Here is a 27,107-nt window from a genome sequence, read left to right on the forward strand (position 1 = left end):
AAGTTAGAAAGTTAATAGTAGGCAGGCCCTGTGTGCCCACAGCCAGTCCATGCCAAGATCTTGTAGAGAGGCAGCGTGGACAACCTGTTCATTTCTCAGACATCTCAATAACACGTGCCATTGAGCAGGATGTGGGGCATGTTGCAGGTGGGTGGTGGGTTCAGTGACCTCAGGGCTCAATACTACACCATGCTGAAATAACTTCCTTATCTTCCTTAAGGAGCTTCCTGGAAAGAAACACTGGGACCAACAATGTGTGTGCGAGAAAAAGAAGCTGGAGCAAGCAAGGCGCCAGCCTAGCAGCTTGTGCGCCCTGCACTCCCCACCCCGGGCGAGCGCTGCATCATTCATGAGATCTCTTTGAGAACGACTGTCTAACAAGTTCCACTCCCACCAACAGCAGTGTGAGCCGCACATCTTCCCACGGCCTGTGCCTTCTCCGGGGGGCTCCAGCCAAGCCCTTGTTAGAGCCAAGATGAAGCATGCCTCGCTCCCCGCTGGGTCGCACTTGCCCTGGGCTAAGGGAGAAGCAATCAGACTGGCAGGACCCAGCCTCCCCTCTCCAGGCTGTGCAATCCTGCCTCTCTCAGATCTCCTGATGGACTGCCAAACCGTGTTTCTATACATTCTGACAATTTCCCAAATTAAGCTGGCAAATAATTAATTTTATGAGTTATTCTTTTTGCCTTTCATATGCAGGCATATTAATTATTCCCTTTTCAGTCTGAAGGACCTACTCAGCCTCCGGCCTTCCCCACATTCAGTGTCAGCAGCCATGGGATACTCAAGGCCTAAGTGGGCTCCCAGGCAAGAAGCCTGCTCAGCTGTTGCCCCATCTGGGTGGAGGTCGTGGCCTGCAGGGCTGTGGATGTGAAGTCGGCTAAACCCAGCAGGATGGTTAGGAAGTACCTGCAGGCACTCTTGTGAGGCAGCTGCGAGGCAGATGACTGTGCCATTTCAAACCTAGAAACTGCAACCCCTGGGTTTGATTACTCAGCTGCAGTCACCTGAGAAAGAGGAAGAAACTGCTAGCTGCCCCTTCAACATCACCCCCTCTTCTTCCCTGAACAATGACTGGAACCCCATCTAGCTGAGAAATCCACATTCCGGCTTCTCCTGCACAGAAAATTCTGTGAATAGTAAGCAGATGTCAGTGGCACGTATGAATTCTAAGAAAAATCCTTAAAGATCTTTAAAGGAATACTTGGCCACAAGGCACATCATATATGCTTTCCTCCATCTTGCCTTCTAGAATGTAGATGTGACAGCAGGCATTGCAGTAGCCAGCTTATCACCATGAGGCAAATACTAAAGCTAGTGAAGCAAAAAGACAGAAAGGTCCTGATTCTCTGATAATCCCAGAGTTCCCCTACACCCCACATTCCCACCTACTGCCAGCTCTTCTGATGAAAGAAAACACACACCACACACACAATTACACACACATACACACCTTCATTTTAAGCTACTGTCATTTGGGGTCTGTTTCTAGCAGCTGGATGCCATTTCTAACTAATACAGACAGCTGCAAACTTGCTCCTATGCTGGTTCCACACCAGGGATCCCAATTAATCCCTCTTTAGGGGTAGCTCTCAAGTCTATGGTCTACTCTGAGGGTCTTCACCAGCGAATCGTCAAAGTGTGCTTAGTACTCCTCTGGATGAATGAAGAGCAACCTCAGTGAAGCTGGTTTCTGGGTTGGTTCTTGCCCTTATTCCTCAAGTGCCCGTCTACCTTCCCTCCCGGGCTAGCCTGCAGGAACGAGGCAGTGTCTTCTCTACCCTGTTGGCAGGGTCCCTCCCACAGCTCTGAGCAATCAGCAGGTGCTCATGTTAATTCTCAAATGGTTATTTTACTAATAGCAGAGACACAGACCCCAAATCTTTCTGTATGATAGCTACTACAGAAACTTGCAAATACCATGGTAGATGCTAGTTGTTGCCATAGAAAATCAGACCACAGCAGATAGGTGTCTGTAGAACCTCGGTTCTCAGAGCCTTTGCACACGTGGAGTGTGTCCTTTTCTAGCCACAGCCACCCTCAAGGCAGCCTGGGAAGATATCAATGCCCCAACCTCACAGATGAGGCCCCTTAGACCCAGGGAGGCTGGGTACACTTTCTGAAGACAGGATAGAAAGCAGGAGGCCTGGAGAGGTTCTTGTTGGGGTTTTGTCTTTAGGAAGTATGTGGATATGTGTGTGTGTGTGTGTGTGTGTGTGTGTTTGTGTGTGTGAGAGAGAGAGAGAGAGAGAGAGACAGACAGACAGAGAGACAGACACCATATCCCTGCACTCCAGTGTTCCCCACTGCTGCTCTAAAGCACTGTGGTCTTTCCTGTTGTCACTTTGCTTCCTGATGTGTCACCTAGTCTGACCCCTTTTTATCCTGCTCACTGGGCAGGTGTGACTGTGCCCCCAAAGTATCTAGAGCTGAGGGTCAGCTGTGCGTTCCCAGTCATGGGCCTGAGCCTGGCTTACAGCCAGTGCCACAGCCAAGTCCAGCACAGCATCCTGCGCTATGGTTAATGAGTGTCACCACCTCAGTTTGCCTGTAGCTCCACACATTCTTGAACAACCAGGGTTGGGTAGGCAGGTGCTTCCTGGGGGTGTCTCTGAGGCTATCACAGTCTGATAAATTTCTGCCCGTGGGCCATGAATGAGTTTAGGGTTGGGATCAGGGTCTGGAAAAAGAGTATGAAATGACCAATGGGATCCCAGCAAGCTCAGGGGACATTCACTAGGGAGCATTTACAGTCCCAGAGAATACACAGGAAGTCTGAAATGCACGGAGGAAAACCTGCCTCCCTCAAAGTGGGAGACAGAGGTGTGTTCCAGAAGCCCACAATGAGAACATCTTCACACGGAATGGGGGTCAGGACAGCCGTCAGGCACATATGAAGAAGGTCCATGTATGTACAAGGAAGTTCATCTGTGGAAGTCCACGTGCCTATGAGGAAGTCCAGCGGTGAGTGAAGATGTGAATTACAGCCATGTTTTCTGGGTGCCCCTGAATCCTGTGGGGCTCCAGGTTCAAGTGCCAACACCTGACATCAAACACCCAAACAAGGGAAAGACTCTCAAAAGTGAGGTTGCGGATGAAGAACTGCTGTTGCAGCTTTGGTTCCTACTCTTAACTTATGAGAGTCAAAACAAACGCAGAGGTAGGTTTGGAGAGAAGGCAAACAGAGTCAGGTTCTTATCCACATGAGGAAAACAGCCTTTCACGGAGCTACAGCACACTGCAGTAACTTCACCACCAGACATTTGCTCAGACACTGGGGACAGGAGCCCACCCATCCTGCTGCCATCCAGCAAGTGCCCTGGCCTGCTAGTCCAACCCCTAATATGCCAAGACCTTCTGAGGTCCTGCTGACATCAGGGGCTGCTGATATCATTCAGACGACAGTGGGCTTGTCTGTGAAGATTGCATATCAGAGCTGTTCCAGCCATTTGCTAGATGTGCAATTTCAAGCTAGCCGGCATGCAGTTTCTTCATGCACAGTGTCTGAAGACACTGTCTGGACCTCATCCGTATTTTTATACCCAGTTCTACTGTGCAGGAAGCAATGAATTAGGCTGTGGAGCTCAGCTGTATTTGCCTGGAGGATTTCAGTGGGGCATGACTGAGGTAATACATGTTTTGAGGTAATGTTTTGAAAGGACAATGCACCACCCAAATATACAACCTGACCCCTCTCATCAGTAACCACTGAAGTGGGGAAATCATCACTTGGCAGTCAAATTGTTGCTCTGTTGTCTCTGAAGTTGCTGCTGCCATCTTTGTCCCTCCCACCTTGCTTGCACTCCACTGACAGATTCATCTTCCAGTACACCATTTTGATCATGACATTCACAGCTCTTAAGCCTTGAATGGTTCCCCATTGCCAACTGCATAAAAGGCAAACTCTAAAGCCTCAAATCCCTTCTCAATCAGGCTAAGATCTGCTTCCCTCTGCCCTAAGCAGAACTCAAATGCATCAATAACACAATGAGGCAGTTGCAGTTAATAGTAATAGGGGATTATTAATAGCAGTATTAGTCATTTTAAGTGTCTTCAAGTTTATTGTTATTTTATTAAATAGACTAATTAAAGCAAACATTAATGGTCCAGGTTTTCAGCTGTTTTCCTCTTCAAATGAACAATCAAGAATAACTTGCAGATGGACAGGTCCTTCTGAGCTGTCCTGCATTTTAATATTTCTGCTAGCCAGTGTGCAGGCGAAACTGACTGCACTTAATTTATAAAGGAGGATTTATGGACTTGGGGATGACAACAGACAGCCAATCAATAAGGGATGATAATAACAGCGTGTAATATCAAGGAACATTAGGTCTCGGGCATGATTTGGGGAGAGAAGTGGGCAGTTAGAAACCTTATCATTTGAAAAAGGTCAAGGCCTGGCAGCCATAAAAATGCCTAAGCAAATAAAATCACACCTGTGAATCAGGCAAGGGTATAAATCGCTGAGTGAAAAAGGATTTTAGATTTTGTGGAAAAATTACTTCCCTGGACAAGGATTTGAGCTGCTGTAGGACAAATGCAGTTGTGTCAAGAGAGGGTCTATTTATTACTGCTTGAACAATAACATGCAATGCAGATAGGGAGAATGTTTCCCAGCAGCCGGCAATTCCTAGGGCTGAGACCCAAATCCTCCAGAAACATGGGAGGAGTCAGACACTGCAGAGAGGCTTTCGATGACTAGGCTGAGTTTTAGTGCATGTATTTAAGATCCACTGGCTTCATGACATTCTGTCTGGTCATTTTCCCCCCAAGTGATGGGGGAGTTTTTATTGATTCAGTAAATTGGTAGTGTAACTGAAAAAGGCAAAAAAAGAAAAAAAATAGCACGAAGTAGCAGATTCTATTACCAATAATCCTATTCCATCATGAAAAGCAGAATTGGAAATAATCATTCTCTTTGAAGGACATTCGCAGCATTACACATTACCCAGAGCTCTGTGACCAGTTCAACTGAAAAGGTGCCCTTATGGCATTTAGAAAAGTTCTCTTCCACAGACCCTTTCAAGAATAGGTGTGCTAGGAAAGGATTTGAGCAGACACTTCCTGCCCTCAGCACCCAGAAAAAGCAGCTGGAACATTATGCTTCCCTTCCACAACATTGCTTCAGCTTAGGGGAGGCAGAGAGATGAAATTGAACATATAATGGATTTCTCCTAAATGCTCCCCAGAGGAATGCACCCTGTTTTCATTTCTAACATACCACAATTTGAACTTCACAAACCTGGCTGCCCAACCAAGCTTCTGCAACATGGTGGTTCAGGAAAGCAAGCTCACCTCCTTGTAAGGTGTACTCGGTCACTGCCCTGCTGAAGACTCCCAGACCAGCCCCGTTGTAAGCAGCCACCTGGATCTCATACTGCGTCCAGATAATCAGGTCTGTCACCAGGCAGTAGTTCACCTCTGGGCTGGTGATGTTTCTCTGTTGATGTTCGCCAGGCAGGCCAGCCAGGCGGTACCTGCACCAGAAAGGAAGCCCATGATGGCACAGAAACAATTCAGACTTGAGCTGGTTCTCTGTGGTTGTTCTATGTGATTTCAGAAAAATAGAATTACATAAACGAGAGAGGTGCCCAGAGGTCAGCACCAGACAACATTGTATCCCAATTCAATAATTTCAAAAGGTTATACTCAAAATGTAGCTTATAGGTATTCTAAGGTATACTGTAAGTCCTGGGCAAAACAAAACTGGCATTTCAACTACATTATGGTTATGAGAAAATGATAGCCTTTTAGGTATAACTTGTCCAGGCCTATGGTGACTTAGTACTCAAAAGTTCCAAAGTGATTTCCATCAGGCTTTGCAAAATACTTTACTCTTGTAACTGAAATGTGGGGAGAAGTGGAGAAGCCAGCAGTGTGTAGCCTCTTGGCCTTCAGGGGCTGAGCTCCCAGTTCTGGTCCATTTAGGAATTCTAGGTTTGTCTAAGTATATCCCAGAGCAGGAATAAGTGGGCTTTGAAAAGGTGGTAACACTTCTGAAATGCTAGTCCACTGCTAACTATGACAAATTGCTCTGGGGTCTTTTGTGAGTGCTTGGGTGGCATGCTTTTTAGTTCACTAAAGGCAGAAATTCACAGTTGTGTTTATTTAAAAGGTGACTCTTACACCTCTGTACTTAGAAAATGTATAAATTAGGAAATTGCATTTTATACTATGAAAGGACTTTCAGAGCATTATTTTGATTAGCAAATGTTTTTCCATGATTCAGTTTATAGAAGTTAATGTACTGAACCGACTTAGTTAATTTGCCGAGCTTTTCTGGATCAGTCTCCCTGGTAAATGAGGGACATGTACAGTAAAAGTGATTTCCTAATCATCTGCAGCTTCTAAAGCATCTAATTTCTATCCCAGAAGTGGTTCTTGCCTCAGAAAACCGTGGCTTTGTGTGATAAATGGAAAGGGGAGATGATTGACAAGGGATCCAAAATCAGAGCAGCAGCAATAAATTCACTAACTCTCCATGGCACCCTGGAATCTACGGGTTCTTCCCTGCACTGCCGTGTCCTCAGGGCAGGGCATCTCTGCATGAAGGGAAGTGTCTGAGTTACGGGGCACTCAGGCCGGGGCATTAGCAAGGCCACCACTGTTGGAAAAAAGCAGAGATTTAGGCCCTTCAGTGAAAAAGCAAAACAAAACAATGTTCCAAAGAGAATGAGAGCTGAAAAGGCAATAGGGAAGTAGAGAGATGGTAATCAAAGCTTCCTCTTGAAAAATGAGGGTTTTCTGAGATTCTTTCAGGGCATCCTCTCCTGCTACAGATCACTTGCTATTGGTGAGGCCAGTTTGGAAGGAAACATAGAAGGTCAAGGATAGCACTTGAATGCAGGAAGGACCATGACTTCTTCTGTCTGCTGCCTGAAAGCAGGCCGCCCCAGGATCTGGGAAGCACCAGGGAAGGGAGCCACTAATTCTCTGGTGGGCAAACATGGAAGTTATCAGGCCACACCTCTGCCTTACACTCCATCAGCCTCGGACACTTGCTGAAGTGACATCCTTGACTGACCACCTAATGGCAGGTGCAGTTCATCGAAGGGGCTCAAGTCATTGAGGTAATAATGGTCCCCTAGGCAGTGGGCCACCAAGAGAAAGGCCTGGCATGGATTAACCCCTATGACAGATGTTTCCATTTAAATTCTCTGCCCTCAAAAGATGAAGTTTTAAAGCAAATGGCACCCAGACAATTAGCCATTTGGAAAAGGGTAAAGATTGGCTCTGCATCCACACCACACATGGGAGTGGCCTGGACATGTGAATGGTCCCAAGCACCACCTGCAACCAGGACGCTATGGTGAGCGTAGCTCCTCAGGAAGGACTCCTTGCATGGACCCATCACTGCACCACACACATGCCCAGCACAAGCAAAGAGGTCAGCTCTGGAAGACCCAGAGTAAGGACCTGTTCAGTCACGACAAGCTGGTAACCTTAGTGTCTTCTTGGAGCCTTGTTTCCACTGCTCTCAGATGGGAATTATAATAATAGCATTCTGTTGGTTGTTGCAAGAATTGAGTGAAACAATGAATGCAAAGGAGATATGACGTGCAAAGCACCCCAGTTTTGTCTTAAGCACTGTTCTTCTACTAAGGAGTGTGTGAGAGACAACTCAGTTATGAGCCACTCCGTGTCCTCCTAAGCCACTCTGTACAGTTGTGGAAAATGAATTGCAGAATTCACTTCTTCCAAATTGGCTCTGCTCCCTGCTGGAATGGGAAGGTTGGTCCACACTGACCGGGAGCTCAGGGTGCTTTTATAACATTCACAGGATATCCAAGAAGGTCACGATTAATAAGGGGAGTGCAGGGCATCCTCCTCTTGCTGGTTGGCCATGTTGCCCAGGAGACAGGCTAAGCCAGAACAAGATGATTTTTTATACAGAAATAAACAGAGTACATTTTTAAAGGACATAACCCTCTGCTCCTCTCAGAGAAACACCCTGCCCATTATTATAAATATTTTATTACTGCACACGCATCCTAACTACTTCTTATGGCCAGAGCCACAGAGGTGATTTATTTCCATTTGCTCTTCCCTGTATTGTGCCTCGAATCTGACACAGAGACTATGCCCCGGAGGATACACGCTTGCAAACACAGAGCTGATTTGCAGACCAGAGGATTATTCGGAAATGTTTCCAAGCAAATTCATTTTGGCATGGGTCTTTAATTTCTGAAAACTTTGATATTCATAGGCCTTGGGTAGTGCGCCCTCATTTTAAAGCTTTCTTGATTTAAGCCCCCACAAATACAGATGCCCTCTTCTCTAGCACTCAACTTACTGACACCATCACAGAAAATCCTTTTAACAGCAGTAATCCACGAAATAGAGAAATGTGCAGTCCCTGATGTGGCCTCGCAACATCAGAGAGATGTTATTAGGAAACTGCGCCCCGAGCCTGGTTCTGCAGATGACTATGGAAGCCTTTACTCGACGGCTGCAGCCCGAGGAAACTTCCCCTCACTCCACGCTGGAAAAGGCAGGGGCTGCAGGAGGACAAGAGAGGGGGTGGCCAGGCTGCGCAGGCCAATTACTTCCATTAGTGGAAAAAGAGGTGATGGCTAACTCTGGAGCAGGAGCAAGCAGCAGGGGGGACAGACGGCCTCAGCCTGGACGCAGCAAGGCTGTGGGAGGAGGTCAAGTGGCCGGAAGGGTCCCAGGGGCACCAGGACAGAGCCCACAGCCCCACCTGCTAGGATAACTCTGTCTCCTTGGCCTTCTTTACACAGGAAGGACAGTGGGGGCACAGAGACGGCCTTCCTGTACCCTAGGAATGGACCATTTAAACCCTTCAGGCAGACAAGGAGAACCTACAGGCTTGAGGAAATACTTGAGTAGCAAGAAATTGGTTGTGACAGACAAATACTACATGTGGGGAGACAAATGCCATTACCCAAGGAGTACATGATTCTGAACATGCTTATGTCCTTCAGATACAAAGACAGAGCAGTTAAAGGCAACACTTTTGTAATTTCTCATATCTGTGTAAGAAGTCAAAGGTATTTTCATAACCAAGTATTTGCTGATCATACACTCCATGTGAGCCCAGCGTGGGCGTCTGGAGGAAGAGAGTAATGGATACTCATAGTTCTTGCCCAAATAAAGCTGACAATACATCCAACCAGAGATTTCACAGTTACCCCTAGGCCCTGCTTTGCCTTTTCTTCTTGCTAGGTCAACAAACCACTGCAGTGGTCACCCTCACTACAGCTTTTAAAGTAGTGGGAGTTTGGCAGAGGACATTTCTCCTCTGGACCACCACCAGGCACTCACATGGTTCTCTCAATATTTTTAGAAGCCTCACTGACCCTTCTAAGGCAGAGACAGCAAACCAGCCCCCCTTTAGCTACATCTGGCCAGCAGGTGTGTGCACGTGGCCTCTCTGACATTTCAAAATATACTGGTTTCATTTCCAACGCCTAAACACTGGGACTTTGTATGTAACAGGCTAGATAACTGAATTTTCTTGAACTCCTACAAGATCTGGCAAAACTGAGCCACATGCTCATGTGGTAACCATTGGTTAATAACTAATCACATTAATTAGTATTAATTTAAAGTGACTATACTTAACAATACATGAATCTAGTGAAAATGTTAAAGGAATGAAAAGGTTTACAACGAATAGCATACATTGCTTCCTTACCCATTATGTCCCTTCCAATCTCCTGCCAAATGTAACCATGGATCTGGACTGTGTGCAGATTCTGCAGGTAGACACACATGGGAGGTCTCTGCAAGGCACCCACATTGGTTTACACTCTCCAGATTGCCACAGTCTCCACCACTCCCTACCATCTAACACCAGACCTGAGTGCCTGCACTACTGATTGTCTCCTACGACATCTAGAGGAGCTGGCTAGTGACATCTAGAAATGGCCCATCACTGGCTACTTGCCTGAGGATATACCCACGTAGCACTCCATTGTGCTCTGTTTCTGGGGGTGGTTGCCACTGCACCATGATGGACTGGTTGGTTCGCCCGCTGGCCACGATGTTTTTGGGGGGAGCACTGGGTGGTTCTTCAGGTAACATCAGTCTAAAAATAAAGGATGGGTAGGAGACAGGGAGATAAGTGCCAGAAACAGATGACCCTTGTTGGCACTCTCTGTGCCGAACCTGGAGCCTCACTCTTGGTGAAAATCAGTAAATGCATGTATGGGAACATCGCAGTGAAGCCCATTAATTTGTTCAATTAATATGAGTTAATATTTATAAATAAATAAATAACAACGTTTCATAAAAATCTTTGTTTGACAGAAGTTAATTGTGCAAAGTCAAAAGACAAATGACAAATTGGGAGCAAATTGTTTGCAACTCATTTCACAGACAAGGTTTAGTGTCCCTGGTATTTTTAGAGCTCTTACAGTTCAATAAGAACAAGACCAATTATCCAGAAGAAAACTGGCAAAGAATGCAAACGGTTCACAGCAAATAGAAGTATAAGTAGCTCTTAAACGTATGAATAGTCAACTTCACTCTTACTAAGATAAAGGTGAACTACAATGAGATACCATTTTTACTAGTAGATTAGTAAGAACATAAATGTAAAAATGCACTGTGTGTCAAGGAAGGGGGTTGGGTACTGTTGTGCATGACTGTTGCAGGTGCCATTTGGTGCCACCTGAGTTGAGCAATTTAACTATCAACACAAGTTATTCACTGCAATGCTGTTTCCTATATCATGAAACTGGCAGCAACCTAAATGTCCATTAGTAGGGGATTTGTTAAATAGAGTATGGTACAATGTTACAGCAGAATACTGTGTAGCTGTAAAAAGAAAATGAGGGCACTTCTTATGAACTGATATTGAAAGATTTACAAAGATGGATTATGAAGCAGAGAAAGGATGCAGAATAATAAGTATGGCATGCTCTGATTTGTGTAGAAAGGAAGAGATTGAATTGTAAATTTGTATTTGCTAGTAGAGTATATATATTTAAATCTCTGGAAGAATATATGGGAAATATTTACATGGTTACTGGTTTAGAAAGGTGAACTGGAACACAAGGACATGGGTGGAAAACAGACATTTGCATAAATATGTACTTTAATTCTGAATCATATAAATATATTATAAAACTTAAAAATTAAATTATTTTTAAAAAGAACAAAACAAACAGCACTGAAGGACAGAACAAAACACACAGCACCAAAGGACATGTGTGGAGCACTTATAACCCCTCAGCACACTGGCAGTTCAGCAGGTGACCAGAAAGATGCCACCAGCTCTGTGGAGAGCTGTGCTTTAGCTCCCCAAACCCCCACCAGCTGAGTGAACCACTCACACTCAGCATTGGAGATTCTTTCTGGATTATTCTCTTTGGCTCTATTGCTGTTTCTCATCTAAAACGCCCACATTTTCAAAGTCATTTCAATCTCACTATTCTACAATTCAGATCATAGAACTGGGGTTTGCTGGGGGTTGGGGGAGCACCGTAAAACTGGATGGAGCCATTTTGCCCCCTTACAACTGCAGGGCTTCCAAAGTGTCCCTTCTGGGGTGTGTGGGAAAGGACACCCCCCAGAAAAGCAGTACCTCTGAGAGACACTAGCGGTATTCAGTTTTCCACATAATCACTAGGTGTTTACCTCTTGAGCCCGTGGCACATGCCTGGAATCCCAGCAGCTCAGGAGGCTGAGGCAGGAGGATTGAAAGTTCAAAGCCAGCCTCAGCAACTCGTTGAGGCCTTAAACAACTTAGCAAGACCCTGTCTCAAAATAAAATATAGAAAAGGGCTGGGGATATGGCTCAGTGGTTAAGCGCCCCTGGGTTTAGTTCCTGTACCAAAGAAAAAGAAAGGGCCCGGAAAACACAGCCAGCAGGTAAGCTCTTAATCTCCTGTGTAGAGAAGGCCATGCCATCAGGAGCCATCAATGTAGGCACAGCCAGAGCACCACAGGAGAAATTTGAAACACTGCTCCCAGCGATTAAGGGAAGCCCAGCTAGACCAACACATGATCGTGTTTGCGCTCTTTGTGGCAATCTTTTCTGCTCAAGCTTTTGTCAATATCACTAAGGGATGATCAATTAATTGCCCCCACCTACTGTGATGCATCTGTTTGACTCTCAGGCCCCTGCTGCTCCTGGCCACTGTGCAGAGTGCAGGGCCCCACTCACCTGCTCGTCTCTGCACTGTACTGGCCCTTGCCCACTTGATTCACTGCGCACACCCTGAATTGATAGGTGCGGGCTGGAGTCAAGCCACCCACGGTGATTCCTGTCATCTCAGGGCCAACGTTTGACAGATGCACTTTCCATGGAGAGTCTAGAAGAGTAAGCAAAACAGATTCACACTCACGTGAGTACATGTCTGAATGACAAGCAAATGCAAATGCGTTCCCACAAATTATCTCATTTGCTTTCCAAGGCAGCACTAGGAGAGGGGAGTTATCCCCATTTGATAGACGTGGAAACCAAGGCTCAGTTGTGCAGCTAGAAACTAGTGAACCTGGCATGAAACTCAGATTTCTCAGCCCAGATCTAGCATGCTTCCCATTACCCTGGGCTGTTGTCAATAAGTAAAGGCATCCTTTGTTCAACCTGCATATGGTGGTTTAGAAGAAACCAAAATATTCCTGGGTTCAAGATATAATGAGAAAAGGTTCTCTGTGGGCTCACGTGGTTAGGCAGATTGCAGATTTGTCTCCCAGAAAAGGATGCTGCACTTGTCACTGAATGATAAATAAAAACTATATTCATTAACATTTTAATAAAAGAGGAAATGAGCATGATAAAGACAGATGGGCTGTGTGTTTTGCAACCCATCTGCAGCATGGCAGCCCATTACGCCACACCCTGAGTGGCTCTGGCTAGAGAGAGATGATCAGAATTCAGAGCTAGTCTGGAGCATCTTTCCAACCAGCTTTCCGGCAGGTGTGGAAGAACGACTGTCAGCCAAATGGGCTCTTGCCTGCAAGAAGGTTCTGCAGGATCCTATGTCTCTGCATGAGTTTTTGCAGAGTTTAAGCATGCTTCTTGCTTAATCATTTTGTAGAGTGATGCCCTGGAACGAACACAACCTGGCAGTGACTTTGAGCATCCACTGGCAGCTCCCATCCTGAGTCACTGTGATGCCTGGGTGGCATTTCAAATTATCAGAGAAGCAAAATATGGAGTGGGAGTTTCCTCTGGAAAGTAAACTGTCCTTCTCCTTCCTCCAAAATGGTGCTAAGATCCCTTTCACCCACTCTGGTCAAAAAGACATGACTCCATTGTGCTCTGCTGAGATTGCAGGCAACACCTGCTCTGTGTAGACTCCACCCATAAAATTGCATTGGCTCCTTCAGAAACGTAAAGACTGACCTTGTGGATTCATCGTGTGTGCCTGGAGCTCATCAGAAGGGCTCCTGGTGTTCCAGTTCTTTAGAGGTCACCAAGAGGTGACCACAGATTGCCCAGGATGAAAATGAAAGTCCCAAAGGCCACATCTATTGACTCTCATGTGGGCTGTCCATCACTAATTCAGAACCTGTAGCTGGGATTCCTTAACACGAAGTTAAGCTGCTCTGAGGTGCGATGCCAGTTGGGTGACAAAGATTGAATCTTTTTAATTATTTTAAATAAAGCTGCTTCCAAAAATGGCTTTCTGGGAATGCAGTCTCTACTACCAGCTGGGCAATTCTGTCCTCTTGGCTCTTGATTTCCAGTGACACAGTAATTGGTGGTTGATGAGGATCCCCTTCTCTTTATGTTTCCTTTAAAAACCCAACACATACACCCACAGTTAACTATGGAAAAACCCACACCACTGCTCTTTCTACTCGGGAGTCAGAGAGCCTTCTATCAGCATCAAATAGCTCATGGTGACCTGGTTTCTAGACAGGCTCCCTCAAAGAGTCAGCCACCTGTCAACATAAAAGATAAGAGGGCCTTCCCTGAAACCCGTACGACTGGTCTTGATTGGTAGGAGTGGGGCCTCCACAGAAGCGGTTTTCATCCTGAAGAACCCGGCACGTGTGGAAAAAGCATGGAGACCACAGCTGGTCCCAGCTCTTCATTTAGAGTTTGACTTTGTTTGAACTTCTGTACAAACAGGGGACAAATCAAAACTGCAATGACCTATTGCCTCATGCTCTTTAGGATGACTATAATCAAACAAACAAACAAACAGAAAATAACTGCATTGATGAGAACTTGTACACTGTTGGTGGGAAAGTGAAACAGCACGGCGATTCCTAGAAAAAATTAGAAAACAGCATTCCCAACTCACCAGTGATCCTGCTTCTGAATATGCACCCCACAGAACTGCAACAGGGTGGTAGAAGGTATTTGGTACCCAGGTTAACAATGGCACTATTCATAAGAGCCAAGAGATAGAAACCCGCCTGGGTCCATTGAGGATATCCATCAATGGATAAGCAGAACATGGTCTATCCTACGTGGAATATTATTCAATTTTAAAAAAACAAGGGAATTCTGACACATGCTACAACACAGATGGACCCTAAGGACATTATGCTGGGTCAAATAAGTCACAAAAAGAGGAATACTTTGTGATTCCACTTATATGAGGTACCTACAGAACTCCCATACATAGAGACATACAGGGAAGGCGACAATGGGGAGCGATTGTGTAATGGGTGCAGTTTCACTTCTGCAACATGCAGAGTTCGGAGAAGCCTGCGGTGATGAGGGCACAGTACCACGAAGGTACTGAACACTATGAAATGCACTCTGAAAAATGGTTGGGGTAAATTTTGTTATGTGTACTTTACCACAACTAAAATCTAAAACAGGTGAGAAAATAACATGAAACCCCCAAGGCTGAGTGTGAAATAAGACAGTGAACGCCGGAAACACTGTGCAGAGGCCTGGCCCAGGGACGCTTGTGCAGGACGGCGTCTGCTCCTGCCCCGTGGTCTCCCCTGGGAGGTCAGGAGGGGAGCACAGTCAGGCTGCTTCCTCTCTCCCTGAGAGGGTACTCTCACTGTCCATGTCCTTTGCCCACAGTGCCTGCTCCTCTCCCGGGGCAGATCTGCACGGTCTCTCACTATGAGTTCTGCAAGTCCCTGGTCTCTGACCCCAGTGGAGCCAGCTGAGGTCCCCAGCCCTGTGCTCTCCCTCTGCCCACACCTCTGTAAACATCCTCTAAGACCTTCTCCTTGATTGGTCTCATTGAGAGTGCTGTCTGCTTCCTGCAGAACCCTCTCTTCCATCATCCCTTAACTCCTGATCTCGCAGGGTCTGCAGGTGGACAGCTCACCTGCTCTGTCAGATGCAGCGAATGACAGTGGTTTCAGGGAGGGACATAGGCAAAGACAACTATGGTAATCAGTTGGCTGAAGCAACTCATCAGAACAAGAGAGGGGCAGTGAGGACCTGGGGATGCTGCCTGTTGTGGTCTGAGTCAGGTCGTCCCCACCAAAATTCACACTGAGGCTGGTCCCTAGAGTGGCAGAATGGGAGGTAGTCCCTCGAGGGGAGTGGGGCCATTAGAGGGATTAATATTTCTCTTACAGGAGCGAGTTCTCACTCTTGCAGGATTGAACTGGTTACCTCGAGAGTAGGTCATTACAGGGGGAGTTGACACCTCCCCTTGGTCTTGTTGCATGAAATGTTTCCCATTTTAATTCTCTGTCATTTTGTGACACAGCTGGGGCCCTCTTCAGAGGCTGGCACTATGTAGTTTGGACTTTCCAGTCACCAGAATCACAAGCCAAATAAACCTATTTTCTTAACACATTACCAGCCTCAGGTTTTCTGCTATGGCAACACAAAACTACACTAAGATGTCCTCAGTGCCATTCCTCCCAGCCTCTGCCCTGCACAACCCTTGAAAGTCCATAACATGAGTCGCAGGGGCTGCTGCCCAGTTTGATTTGACAACAGGGCCTATTAATCTCCTCTGTGTCTCTGGCTCTGCTCAGTCCTCCAGTTGAATCTACAGAATTCTTTATTTATTCTTTTTCCTCCCTACTAGAAGATAAAAGATCTGGCAGGAAGAGAGATTAAACTGAAAACTAATACAAATGAACCCGATCCATCTCATGGGCATTCTGATTTGTACCAAAAAAAAAAAAAGTGGTTTGGGAAGAATTTGTCTGTTTCACAAGCTTTGGAATTGCAAGCTTGCTGAGAACTGTTAAAATTTAAATAGCAAGTCTGTTTCTGACAATCAACAGGCAGACTCCTTTTAAAGGGCTCTTCCAGCCAGTTCTCACAGAAGACTCCAACACGGGTCCTGTCTTAGGGCTGGAATGCAGAAGAATCTTTTGATGAGGGAACCATCCCATAAAAGCTGCAGTGCCTCTTTCTCCCCTTCAGGGATTCCTCTCTTGCCTTTGATCCCCAGGGCTGGGGGATTTCTGACTTCCCCAGTCAGGCTACAGAACAAGCCTCTGCCACAGAGGGCACTGCGCTTCTCCCTCTTGGGTGCAGGGCTCAGAACCCACGGGGACTTAATCACTCCCTGCTATCTCTGCAGGCTCAAAAACTGATGGTTTTCAATCTTTGGAAATGTACTAGAAGCTTTTTCCAATAAAAAAAAAATTACCATTTTCTCAATTAATGGTACCTCAGGAAGGAAAATGTTTTTTGAAGGAAATTTTCTCTTAATTACCAGAAGGATCACTGTCACTATTAGTATAGATGTTTGCATGGCTGTGTGTGGTCTGAGGGTGCTTTTCCATCTGTAGCCCCTGAACTCTCTTGTGGGGGAAGTTTCATTGCATCTTTTATAGTCAAGAAAACCAAGGCTCACAGAGGTCTTAAATTACTTCTGGAAAACTCTGCAGGTAGTCGGTACCTAGACTCATGGATCAACCTTAGTAGTATGAGAAGTGGAGCAGCTGGCCCTCATGTCCCTGCAATGGGAAGGTCACAGCAGCATCCAAAGCAGTCACACATATGCATACACACGCTAACACTCTATAAGAAACAAAGCCAGCAACACCTGACTCACATGTGCACTAACACACTCTATAAGAAAACAAAGTCAAGACAATGTGAATCAAATCTGTCTCCAGGAGATAAAGAAGATGCAAGGACCAATTCAACCACAACCCAAATTCAGAATATGGGACACTTTCAGGCCAAATGTCACAACTCTTGCCCAGGTAAGGGAGGAGAGGGGGAGGAGTTTGGGGCTTTGGTTGATTAAGAGATGAAACAACAACAATGGATGGACCTGGTTTTGATCCTTATTTGAGCAAACTGAGTGGAAAAAACCCAACCAACCAATCAACCTCAACCAAGCAAACAAAAACAACACCTCTTTTTAGAAAAGGGAACATATAGACACAAAGACTACTACTTGATTCCACTAGGGGTGATGCCCCCTTTTTCCTTTCTTTTTGAAAGATGCTTACTGAATCACTTAGAGATGAAATAATATAATTTCTGGAATTTTCTTTAAAATACTCTGGCAAACAAAAAGGCAGGAAATAGGTGAAACAAGTGTTAAAATGTTAATGGTTATTGAAGTCATATGTCTGTGTCTATTTAGCACAGTTTTAAATAAGTTTTTAGAAAGTGACAATTTTGTCATAACATTGCCAGTCCTGAGTATTGACTATTATCTTTAATTGTGTATTTGGTAAGTAAAGAACACAACTTCGTTAATGTATACTTTGTATTTTTACATTAAAGAGAGTGAATATTACTGTATTAAAAACATGCCACTTTCCTTAGGTCCCAGAGTTAATTGACTATTTTGTCACAACATTGTCAGTCCTGAGCATTGATTATTATCTTTGTCTATTTTGTAAGTAAAAAATGTGACTTTGTTAATATATACCTTGTATTTTTACATGAAAGAGAATGAATATTCCTGCATTAAAACAAGGCCACTTCCCCTAGGTTCCAGAGTTAAGTGGAAGAATTAAGGGGCAGAATTCTTCTTCTAATTCGCACTTCACTGCTGTTTTGCTACAATTGTCTGACACTCTATCTCCTGAAATATAAATACTGGGTAAGAGTAAGTGCTCCTTACCAGATGAGCTCCTGGGATCTATTCTATTCACTGTTCACTCCTCAGCAGCTGGGAGAGTGCCTGACGCCTATTAGGGGTTCAACACCTGTCATGTCCTCAGCACTGATGATGGCTTTATGTGCCACAATCAGCCTACACAGTAGCCTCAAGGAAGATGTGCCCATCCTCCTATGAGAAATGACTGAGCCCCAGTGCATGGGCCCCCCACCTGCTATTAAAGCACCTTGATAGAAATCCCCCAGTACAGGTCTGCTTCATGTCTCATTATTGCCTCTGATTGAAAGCTAGGGAGTCCAGGGCTTGATCAGGGATGCTCCCGAGGGCCCCAGCAGTGTCACTGAGACAGGGGCCCTCATGCTAATCCAGTGCACCAGGCTGTCTCTCTATAATGAATTCAAGGACACTACATTTCTAAGGATGATACTGCATACTCAAGACAGGTGCTGCTGAGAGTCTAATTCTAGGCACAAATTAAGCTAAATGTTCCAACATTTGAAAGGCACATCAGGCATCAGTGTCAGCAGGTCATGTTGAGAGTGTGCACCCTGGGGGAGGCGATGAGGATGGCACTCCACCCCTGCCCTTGACCCCGTCTAACCATGAGAGAAACATCAGGTGAACCCCGATGGAGCAGCACTCTACAAAGCAGTGGGCCAGTTCTCCCAACACTGTCAAGGTCAGCACAAGCAAGGGAAGTATGAGGAGGTGTCGTGCCAGGAGAAGCCTGAGGGGACATGATGACCCAAGTGTGCTGTGGGATCCTAGAATAGAAAACAGACAACAGGGGGACAGGACCTCCAGGGAAAGCGTGGGCTGCAGTGAACAGCAGTGAGTCAATAAGGGCTCGTCAGAGACAAACCCGCCACACTGATGCAAGATGCTAGTCGTAGGAGAAACTGGGCATGCAGGGACTCTATCTTTGCAATAATTCTGTAAACCAAAACTATTTTAAAATAAAAAAGTTTAATGAGAAAACGGAAGGCCTGCCTATCAGTGAACCAGTTGGTCTAGAGGCAGGCAGCTGAGGAGCAAGTTATGGAGCTTTGAATAGAATCTGAACTAACTAGAAGGTTCTGAGTGTTTTGCTAGAGAGAACAGAGATCTTGTGTGTGTGTGTGTGTGCGCGCGTGCGTGTGTGCGTGCGCATGGGTGCTCAGAGCACACACGTGTACGAGCATTTGAAACCACACATGAATGCCCAGGCACACACCGGCTGGAGGCTAAGAGATGTCCAGGAGCCAGGTTAAAGCCAGTGTGCTTGCTCTTGTGCTGCAGTTCTGGAGGATGGCTCTCAGATGTGGCTCACACTCAGCCTCAGTGTCTGCAGGAGCCAAGGGTGGGGACCTCCATGAGCAACACAGTAGTCTCAGGCACCTTCCAGGCAAGAGGCTCACACTGGCTCCAAAGCAGTGTGAACAGAGAGACCCTGGGCTCTTGAACTTCTGCTCTTCATCTGCTTTGGCCCTTCTCTAGGCTCCAGCAGAGGTCCCTTCAAGTCTGTGTTATTTTTCTAACAGAGTTCCAAAATTATATATGTCATAGAAAATCTAGTAGCACCCCTGATACCCTGTCCATCTTCCCAACCATAAAAGTAATACAAAATGGTAAATTTTACCACTTTATGTATACCAAAATATACATAAGGCTATTATGTGTATTTTGTATGTACATACTTGTATGTATGTGTATGTCTGTATATATGTGAACATTACCTACACCACAGAAAAGTAAAACAAGTTCATAAATGAAAATTCAGAGTACCAGAAAAGATGAAATGAAACCAGCCCAGGCTCACACTGCAGCTGTTTCTATAAACCATGCCTGTGGTGTTCAAGGGCTCTGAGTTATTACCTTCAAGCTATTCGGAGCTTCCAACCCATGTTTAGTGTTCAGCCCAAAGAGCTGTCAAAGGTAGTTTGGTGGATGAACAGTGCGTGTTCCTCCACAAAAGAGCCTAAGTTCCTGTTGCCCCATGAACAGAGATGCACACAGGACCCCCAGCCAGGGAACCTGCTCTCGGCCTGGTCAAAGCTTGGTTGGGCATTTAGAGCAAAGCACAAAGAATAACTACTGTCTAAAGGTTAAATAAAATCCTTCTTCAAGACACTGGTTTAAGGTTATTTATTACAGGAAGGAAAGAAATGTGATTTTTAGTGGCACTGTGGAATTCTAGTGTGAGCCAGGAATATGACATGTAGAGTGGGCTGTCTCTTGCAAGAGGGCTGTGAGGGCCCCCACATGGAGTAACTCTACCGCGCGGCCAGACACAGCTGAAGTGCGAGAACACAAACGTGATTTCGAAAGAGCGTTTGGATGATAGAACTGCTCATGGCAGCCCTGAAAAATGAGACTGAGGCTATAGGAAAGCCAGGCCATACTTAGCTGAGGATGCCTGAGAAAAAAGAGGCTTAGGTCAGACAGAGGTTTCATGGACAGGGAGAGGAGTGGGAAGAATATGGGTATTTTCCACCCAGAATAAGACCCTGAGAGTGGACAGTTAAAATGCAGTTTGAGGTCCTTTGCTTTGAGGAGTCCTCTCTGCTATATATACCTCTTGAGAAATTCTGCATGGTTCAGTTAAAATGTACTAAGTTCTGCCTTAAATGTCAAGAATTAAGAGCTAGGATGTTTAGGTAGTCAAACCTGCAGCCAAGGGACATAGCCAAAGTGACTCTAGTGACTCTAGGTTTCAGGGCTTTTAGCTCTTCTTATCTCAGGGACTGTAGCCTCCAGAGATGTAGGTCAAGACCCCAAAGGTGGACACCAAAGACTTGGGCTTGATCCACAAGAAGACACAGGGTGTGGGCCAATGTGCAGGAGGAGCAGTTCCCTCCAGTGACGTGGAAAAGGGACTGGACAATCCAGAAGCTCAAGAAAGTTCAGCCTGCGTTGGTGCTGCTAACCCCCACAGCAGGTTGGGGATGGTTGAACCGTGGCTAGCAAGCTATTAGGTGAAGCAGGTGGTCATTTCTGGATGTAAGCTGGCCCAGATTTAGGGACCACAGTCATAGCCTCTCTTCTGAATACTGCACCAAGCTATCACAACAGGTATTTTCATTTAGGAAGTTCTGTCTAACTGCAGGATAGGCTTGGGCACAGCCTTCAGAAGATGAGAACCAACAGAGGACATGGGGCCCATATTGGGCCCCCACCACCTACTCATCTTGCCTGAGAGCAGGGACCTGGAAGCCCACCCCAGTCTGGTTCTGGGACCATACCGCCACAGTGGCATTCCTTCATGAACACCTGTGACAGGTCCTGTCCCCCTGGATGCATTTTAAATGGGAGCAAAAGCTATTAATGTGAGGCTCCATATGCAAAAGCCCAAAGGAAAATGAGCTAAAACATAAAGTACTCTCTAACAACTCTGAGGCTATTAGAAAATAGCTATGTGAGATATGTTTCAAAGACATCATTGAAACGATTTGAAGCACAGAGAACAAAGTCTCTGCCGCTTTGGCAAGCAAAACAGCACAAAGCCCATCAGCTTTTAAGTACATAATAGCAAACGTGGATCAAGATGTTTAACATATTGTGCGGTGACAGTTGGGAGCAGCTTTCATACCAGAGCAAATGAGCTCATGGAGCGCAGTGTGCAAGACTGCGATGGGTCTGTACATGAAAAGACACCTGTGGCATTAGAAGAAAGAACTGAGCCACACAGCTTAGATATTCTCTTTGTGAAGAAAAAGACCCCTCCCCCAAAGATGCTGGGGATGGGATCTGGAGAGGCTTTGGGTCTCAGAGAATGTTCCCCTGATGTCAGTCTTAGCCTAGCAGCTGACAGAACCAAGCTGAAATGGATGGGTACAAAGCAAAGGAGACCACAATGGGTGCTAGAATGTTTCATACTTGCCTTCTGCTTCTCAGGACCAGGCCTGGGGGTCCCTATCTTTGGTCTCCTCCTTCCAGGGAAAGCCAATCCACCATTCAGGAATGACTTGCTGTCTGGCATGACCCTTGGCAACTGCCCCCTCACCCCAGCCTTGAGTCTTACACAGTTTTCTTTATGCCATTGCCAGGCCAATCTTGCTAAAAACTAATTTTCACACATTCCCCTGCTCATGGGCTATATGGCTTTCTGTCTTGTAAGACTGGCCTGGCATCCTCTGAGCCCTTGGTATTCCTTGAAGGTCTCCCTTTCATCATAGAAGGATATACACTAGGCTGTAGGCAACAGTCCCTTGTGGTGGAGGCAGATAAGAAACTCTTCCTTCATACATCTGCTAATACTTGTTTAACTGTAATCAGCATGTATTACTCTGTACTTTAAAATATATTATTACATGGAAAAGTTTTTAAAAGCAATTCATTTCAGTCATGCCTCCAGCTTCTCATGTTCCTAAGAACCTTCTGGTTTTACAAACCCATGTGCCTGGGAATGTCCTGGATACCCAACATGCTCTATAGCAGCATCCAGGTCTCTGCAATCTGGGATCCCTCCTGTGAGGCTGGCAAGTACCCATATCCTACCCACTCCCATATTCAGCACAAGGCTCACTTCCAAGGACAGCCTCCCTGAACTTTTGGGCCCACAGTGACTGCCCCTCTTTAAGGATCCTGGTTCTGGGGGCCACTTCTTGAGCAACTCTTTGTGTATCAACTCAGGCCATCTCTTTGTTCTTGGATCTGTTATTTAATTTTGGGAGTGTTCTTCTCTGTCTCCCTAATTGACTTTATGCTCTGTCCAGGCATCTTCCTGTATTTAATACTGTCAGACAGGAGTGACTACATAATTTGCATATTCACTGAAGTTGCAGATTCATACTGCAAAATGATGGGGAGAAAAAAATAAAGAGATAGATAGCTATAGTTTCCCATAAGGCTTTTCTGGAAGAATGTTTATGTAATCTCTCTCTCTCCATCCAACCCCCCTCACTGTGTGTGTGTGTGTGTGTGTGTGTGTATGTCTAGAGAGAGAGAGATTGATTTTCTGCTTCTAAATAGGACTTAAAGATCTTCTTTAAAGGTTTTCTAAAAGGAAAGTCCACATAACACTGGATGACAACATGAAAATAAATACAAAATCATAAAGGAGAAGTTAAAAATGTTGTAAGCATCCAGTTCCTTCAGTTAGGTGTTCAGTTAACTTTGCGCTTTCTGACAACCAAGGCAAAAAGAAACTTATTGGATGGTGGAGTTTCAAAGGCCAGCTCCTCTTTTCACCAGAAGCACAAGATTCTCTCAGCAGAAAAGAAATCTGTCCTACAAAGCTATCCATGAGTGACAGGAAGTGACAAAAGATGTGGGAAACTTCTTCCTATTGACCATTTTTTTTTTTTTCTTATTATTTGTTTCGCAGTACTCGGAACTGAACACAGGGTCTCCCACTTGCTGGTCAGGCATCTATCACTGAGCTACATTTCCAGCCCCCTTTTGACATTCTTTCTCCCAGGGTATTGAAGACTGTTTCTTTCTGAGTTAAGGAAAAACACATTGAATTCAGATCTGAGGCCTGGGAGCTTTGAGCCATAGATGGAGAGAGAATCCCTCAGAGCCACACTTGTCCTGTGTGGTGGGAAGGGCCTGGAGAGATCATTTTGCAGTTGGGGACCTGAAGAATAGTCTCACATCAAATTCTCTTGACTTTGATATGAACTTGAGTTCAATTATTTTAAGAATAAGTTGCTTAGAAGTAAGAAATTTCCCTGTACAATTTTTAAAATCCTAAGAATAAGGAATGAAAAATGTGTTAAGTGCTGGACAATTATACTTTTGAATCAATATATTTGCTTATAAAATGAAGTTTAAAAATAGGCAAAACTACTCCATGATGACAAAAAGTCAGAAAAATACTTGTTTCTGAAGGAGGAACAGGACTGGACAGGAACACAGTAACATTCTGGAAGGTTAAAAATTACATATCTGGTTTGAGGTGTGGACTACATGGGTACAGATATTTCTCAAGACTCACTTAAGATCTCTGCATTTTGTTCTATGCAAAGTGTACCTCAATAAACAACAAAAAAATCAATATTGTGCAAAACAATAAAACCCTAGCAGGCATTCCACTGACATCAGGGAAAAAACAAGAGAGACTACCATGCTAATTAGAATTTAAAATTATTCTGACAATCCAGTAAGATATGGAAAACAAAAAGGAAGCAATAAATTTTTATTATTTAGAGAAGATATGATTGTCTACCTTGAAAACCAAGAGGATCATTAGAAAGATCATTAGAATAATAAAAGAATATGGAAAGTGGCTGAGTGGAAAACAAATACCTAAACATCAATGGCTCTTCTACATTCCAGTAACTGGTTAGATGATCAAAGGAGGAAAATCTACTTACAATAGCTATGAGACAAAATCTTAGGACAACCTTAACAAAAAGCATAGAGCCTGTGGGTCTGAACTTGCAAACTTCTCTAAGCAAATAAAGAGTGGGATAAATGGGATAGATGTCCTATGTTCTGGATAGAAAGAGAATTATCTGAAGTCAGTTCTCATAAAATTCATCATGGGCCCTACGGGACTATTTTTGAAACTTCATAAAATAATTCCATTTTTCCTAGATGAATAAATAGTAACCAGAAGTAATAAATTCTGAAAAGATGAGGAGACTTTATTTATTAGTTATTAAAATATGTTTTGGAACCAAAACAATTAAAATACTAAAAAGTTATCAGGAAAACAAACGACGAGTCAATGGAATCAAACAAACCCCAAACATTTAAAAAACATGTCCCATTAATTTGCAAAAAAGGAAACATCATAAACAAGTAGATTATTCAATAAATAGAAAATGAGTCCTTTGGAAGAAAGAAAAAATCAAGGCAAAATACATATAACATCTAAATTCCAAATCAACTGAAGAGTTAAATATAGTAAAAATTAAACCTTAAAAAACAGTGCAAAAATCTATGATGACATTTATTTTATGCTTGATAGTGTCAAAGTACACAAACAAAATGTAATGAAAGGCATCATAAAGAAAAATAGCAACAGATTTAACCACAGAAGAATCAAACACTTCTCTATGATTGATTTTGTGCACAAAAATTAAGGATAAAAAGCATACTGGAAACATATGTGTCAAAAACGACAGGAAAAAACCCTAAGGCCTGGAGAGAAATATGGGAGAAAGGAAATTGACAGATCACAGCACAGAAAGTGCAAAAAGTCAACCAACTTGGAAAAATATGTTTGACAGTGCTGCTAATCAAAGAAATGAAAACTCACCTATCAGAAGATATGAACCTCATAACCACAAATCTTCTGAAAACACAATATATTTGCAAAGTTGAAGTGGGAGATTATCAAAATAAATTCCTTGTAGTTATTTTTATCAGTGTTGCTGTCTTACTCTTGCTGGTTCCTAAGTGCTTAGTTTGCCAGGTGGGCATTTCAGCACTAAGGACAGCACCAACTAGACAAATTAGGACAGTGCCTCCTAGAGGAGAAGATGGGGACTGCACTGTTTACACTTGATCTTAACCAAAAAACAAGAAAGCATGGACTCTGCCTCCTGGAGGAGAATGGACAGTGCCCGAAGACCTAAAGGAAGATGCTAAGTAGGAGCTGACCAGACAAAGGTAGAAAGGCAGGAGTGGGAAGAGAAGTCACAGACACAATGAGCACTGAAAGTCAGGGGTGCTCTGGGAACTATGAGCAATGCCTTGTTATGAAGCACAGAGCAAAGCAATGTGTGGCTGGAGACACATCTGGAGAGGCAGGCAGTGGTCCGGGATGAATGGTGCTATCTGCCATGCTAATAAGCCTGGAAGTTATTCTTCAAGCAATGAGGTGTTCTATATAGGATGGAATTAGGTTAGCACTCTGGTTTAGAGGCAACGAGGCTTCAGGTTGTGCTGGAGGTAAGATTCACTTTGGGGAAGTTAATGGTGATGATGGGGAAGTTCTAGACCCATTGCCCAGTGTCCTGCGGGCCTTTTCTGCAGAGCTCTGCAGGGTTTCATTATGGCCAGGTTTGTACTTTGTGGCGCTCCCTCTAGTGGCCCAATGAAGGAGGGCCTTGAGTAGGACATGCCATGGTGTGGTGCAACAGAGAGGCAGCCAGTCAACATCCGAGTCACAGGAATGGAGATGGGCAGTGGATTAGATAAAAATTAATGAATAAAGCCAAGAGAATTCTGTGGTTTATTTGTAGGGGAAGGGAAAGGCATAGGAGTCAACACTGACTTTGCATGGAATGGAAAGAGAGGATGGGAGGTTGAAATGGTTAGTGGAGCCCACTCCTTTAGGGCAGAAGGAGCCAGGAGAGAGGGAGAACTTGAAAGAGGGCAGCGAAAGATTAAATGATGAAGCCAGGTTGGAGGAAGTAGGAAGAAGGAACCAAGGGCACGGTGGAGGGCTGGTTTTTGAATATAAAAGATCAAAGTGATTATTTTTATTCTTTATGCTTTAAGCAACTTACAAAGTTTTATTAATGAGCATATATAACTTCCATAATAAAAAGCACAAACTTACTTTATATTTCGACAAAACTTAAATACTATAAAGTATAATACAAAATCACAACTACACTCATATCTACCAAAAAACTAATGTAGAATGAAATATTCTGAATTTTTTGTATGTTTGTTATAACAAGTATTCACTAGGAGACCCATGGCAGCAGGAACCAAGTTTTAAAAACATCATGAGGAAATGACTGAATTTTTACTAACTGGTAAAATACCACCATTATCCTTCTTCAGTAGCATGATACCTTAGTTCAGCTCATGGAAGACACTCAGGTACTCAGTCTGAGACTCAGGCCTCTCCCAAATATCAGGGTTTCCATGGAAACTTGTGACACCTGTTACATTAGAAGATTTTTTTCATTTCTAATACTATGTGATGCCAAATGTTCATGTTCAAGGATAAATTTATGAAAAGAAAAATTATGACTCTTGTACAAATACAAAATTAATATGTACCAACAATTTTAGTTAGTTCATTAATTTCAGAAGGAACCAGTAAGATGTTAATAAGTGTACAGTTAAAAGGAAAAATCGAACAGCACACATGTTGACAATGCTAAAATAAATTCACAAACAGAAGTAAAACTGGTCAGTAGCTGTAGAGCAATAACCAATTATATTATTATATTCTACAGGACAAAATTTATCTGCATTTTTATGAACAAGAATCATTTGTAATGCTGTAAATTTTCTGTCGCTTACAGAGTTGCAAATGGCCCAAAGACAATGAAAAGT

The 27,107-nt window shown here is 44.3% G+C and overlaps 1 protein-coding gene across 3 annotated transcripts in view; it reads right to left on the reverse strand.

Annotated features, from left to right (window-relative positions):
- The window catches only part of SDK1 (sidekick cell adhesion molecule 1), an 871,941-nt gene that overhangs the window by 176,175 nt on the left and 668,659 nt on the right, over nucleotides 1-27,107 (reverse strand). For all 3 annotated transcript variants that reach the window (XR_013760645.1, XR_013760646.1, XM_079120438.1), the window contains exons 15-17: nucleotides 12,134-12,281; nucleotides 9,911-10,051; nucleotides 5,296-5,477 (exon numbers count right to left, since the gene is read on the reverse strand). Coding sequence is in view for 1 of the 3 variants with exons in the window: in XM_079120438.1 (XP_078976564.1) it covers nucleotides 5,296-5,477; nucleotides 9,911-10,051; nucleotides 12,134-12,281 (471 nt within the window). In the remaining 2 variants the exon portion in view is untranslated. The remainder of the gene's footprint in view (nucleotides 1-5,295; nucleotides 5,478-9,910; nucleotides 10,052-12,133; nucleotides 12,282-27,107) is intronic.

Source organism: Sciurus vulgaris, assembly GCF_902686455.1.
Source record: "Sciurus vulgaris genome assembly, chromosome: 18".
Classification (NCBI taxonomy): domain Eukaryota; kingdom Metazoa; phylum Chordata; class Mammalia; order Rodentia; family Sciuridae; genus Sciurus; species Sciurus vulgaris.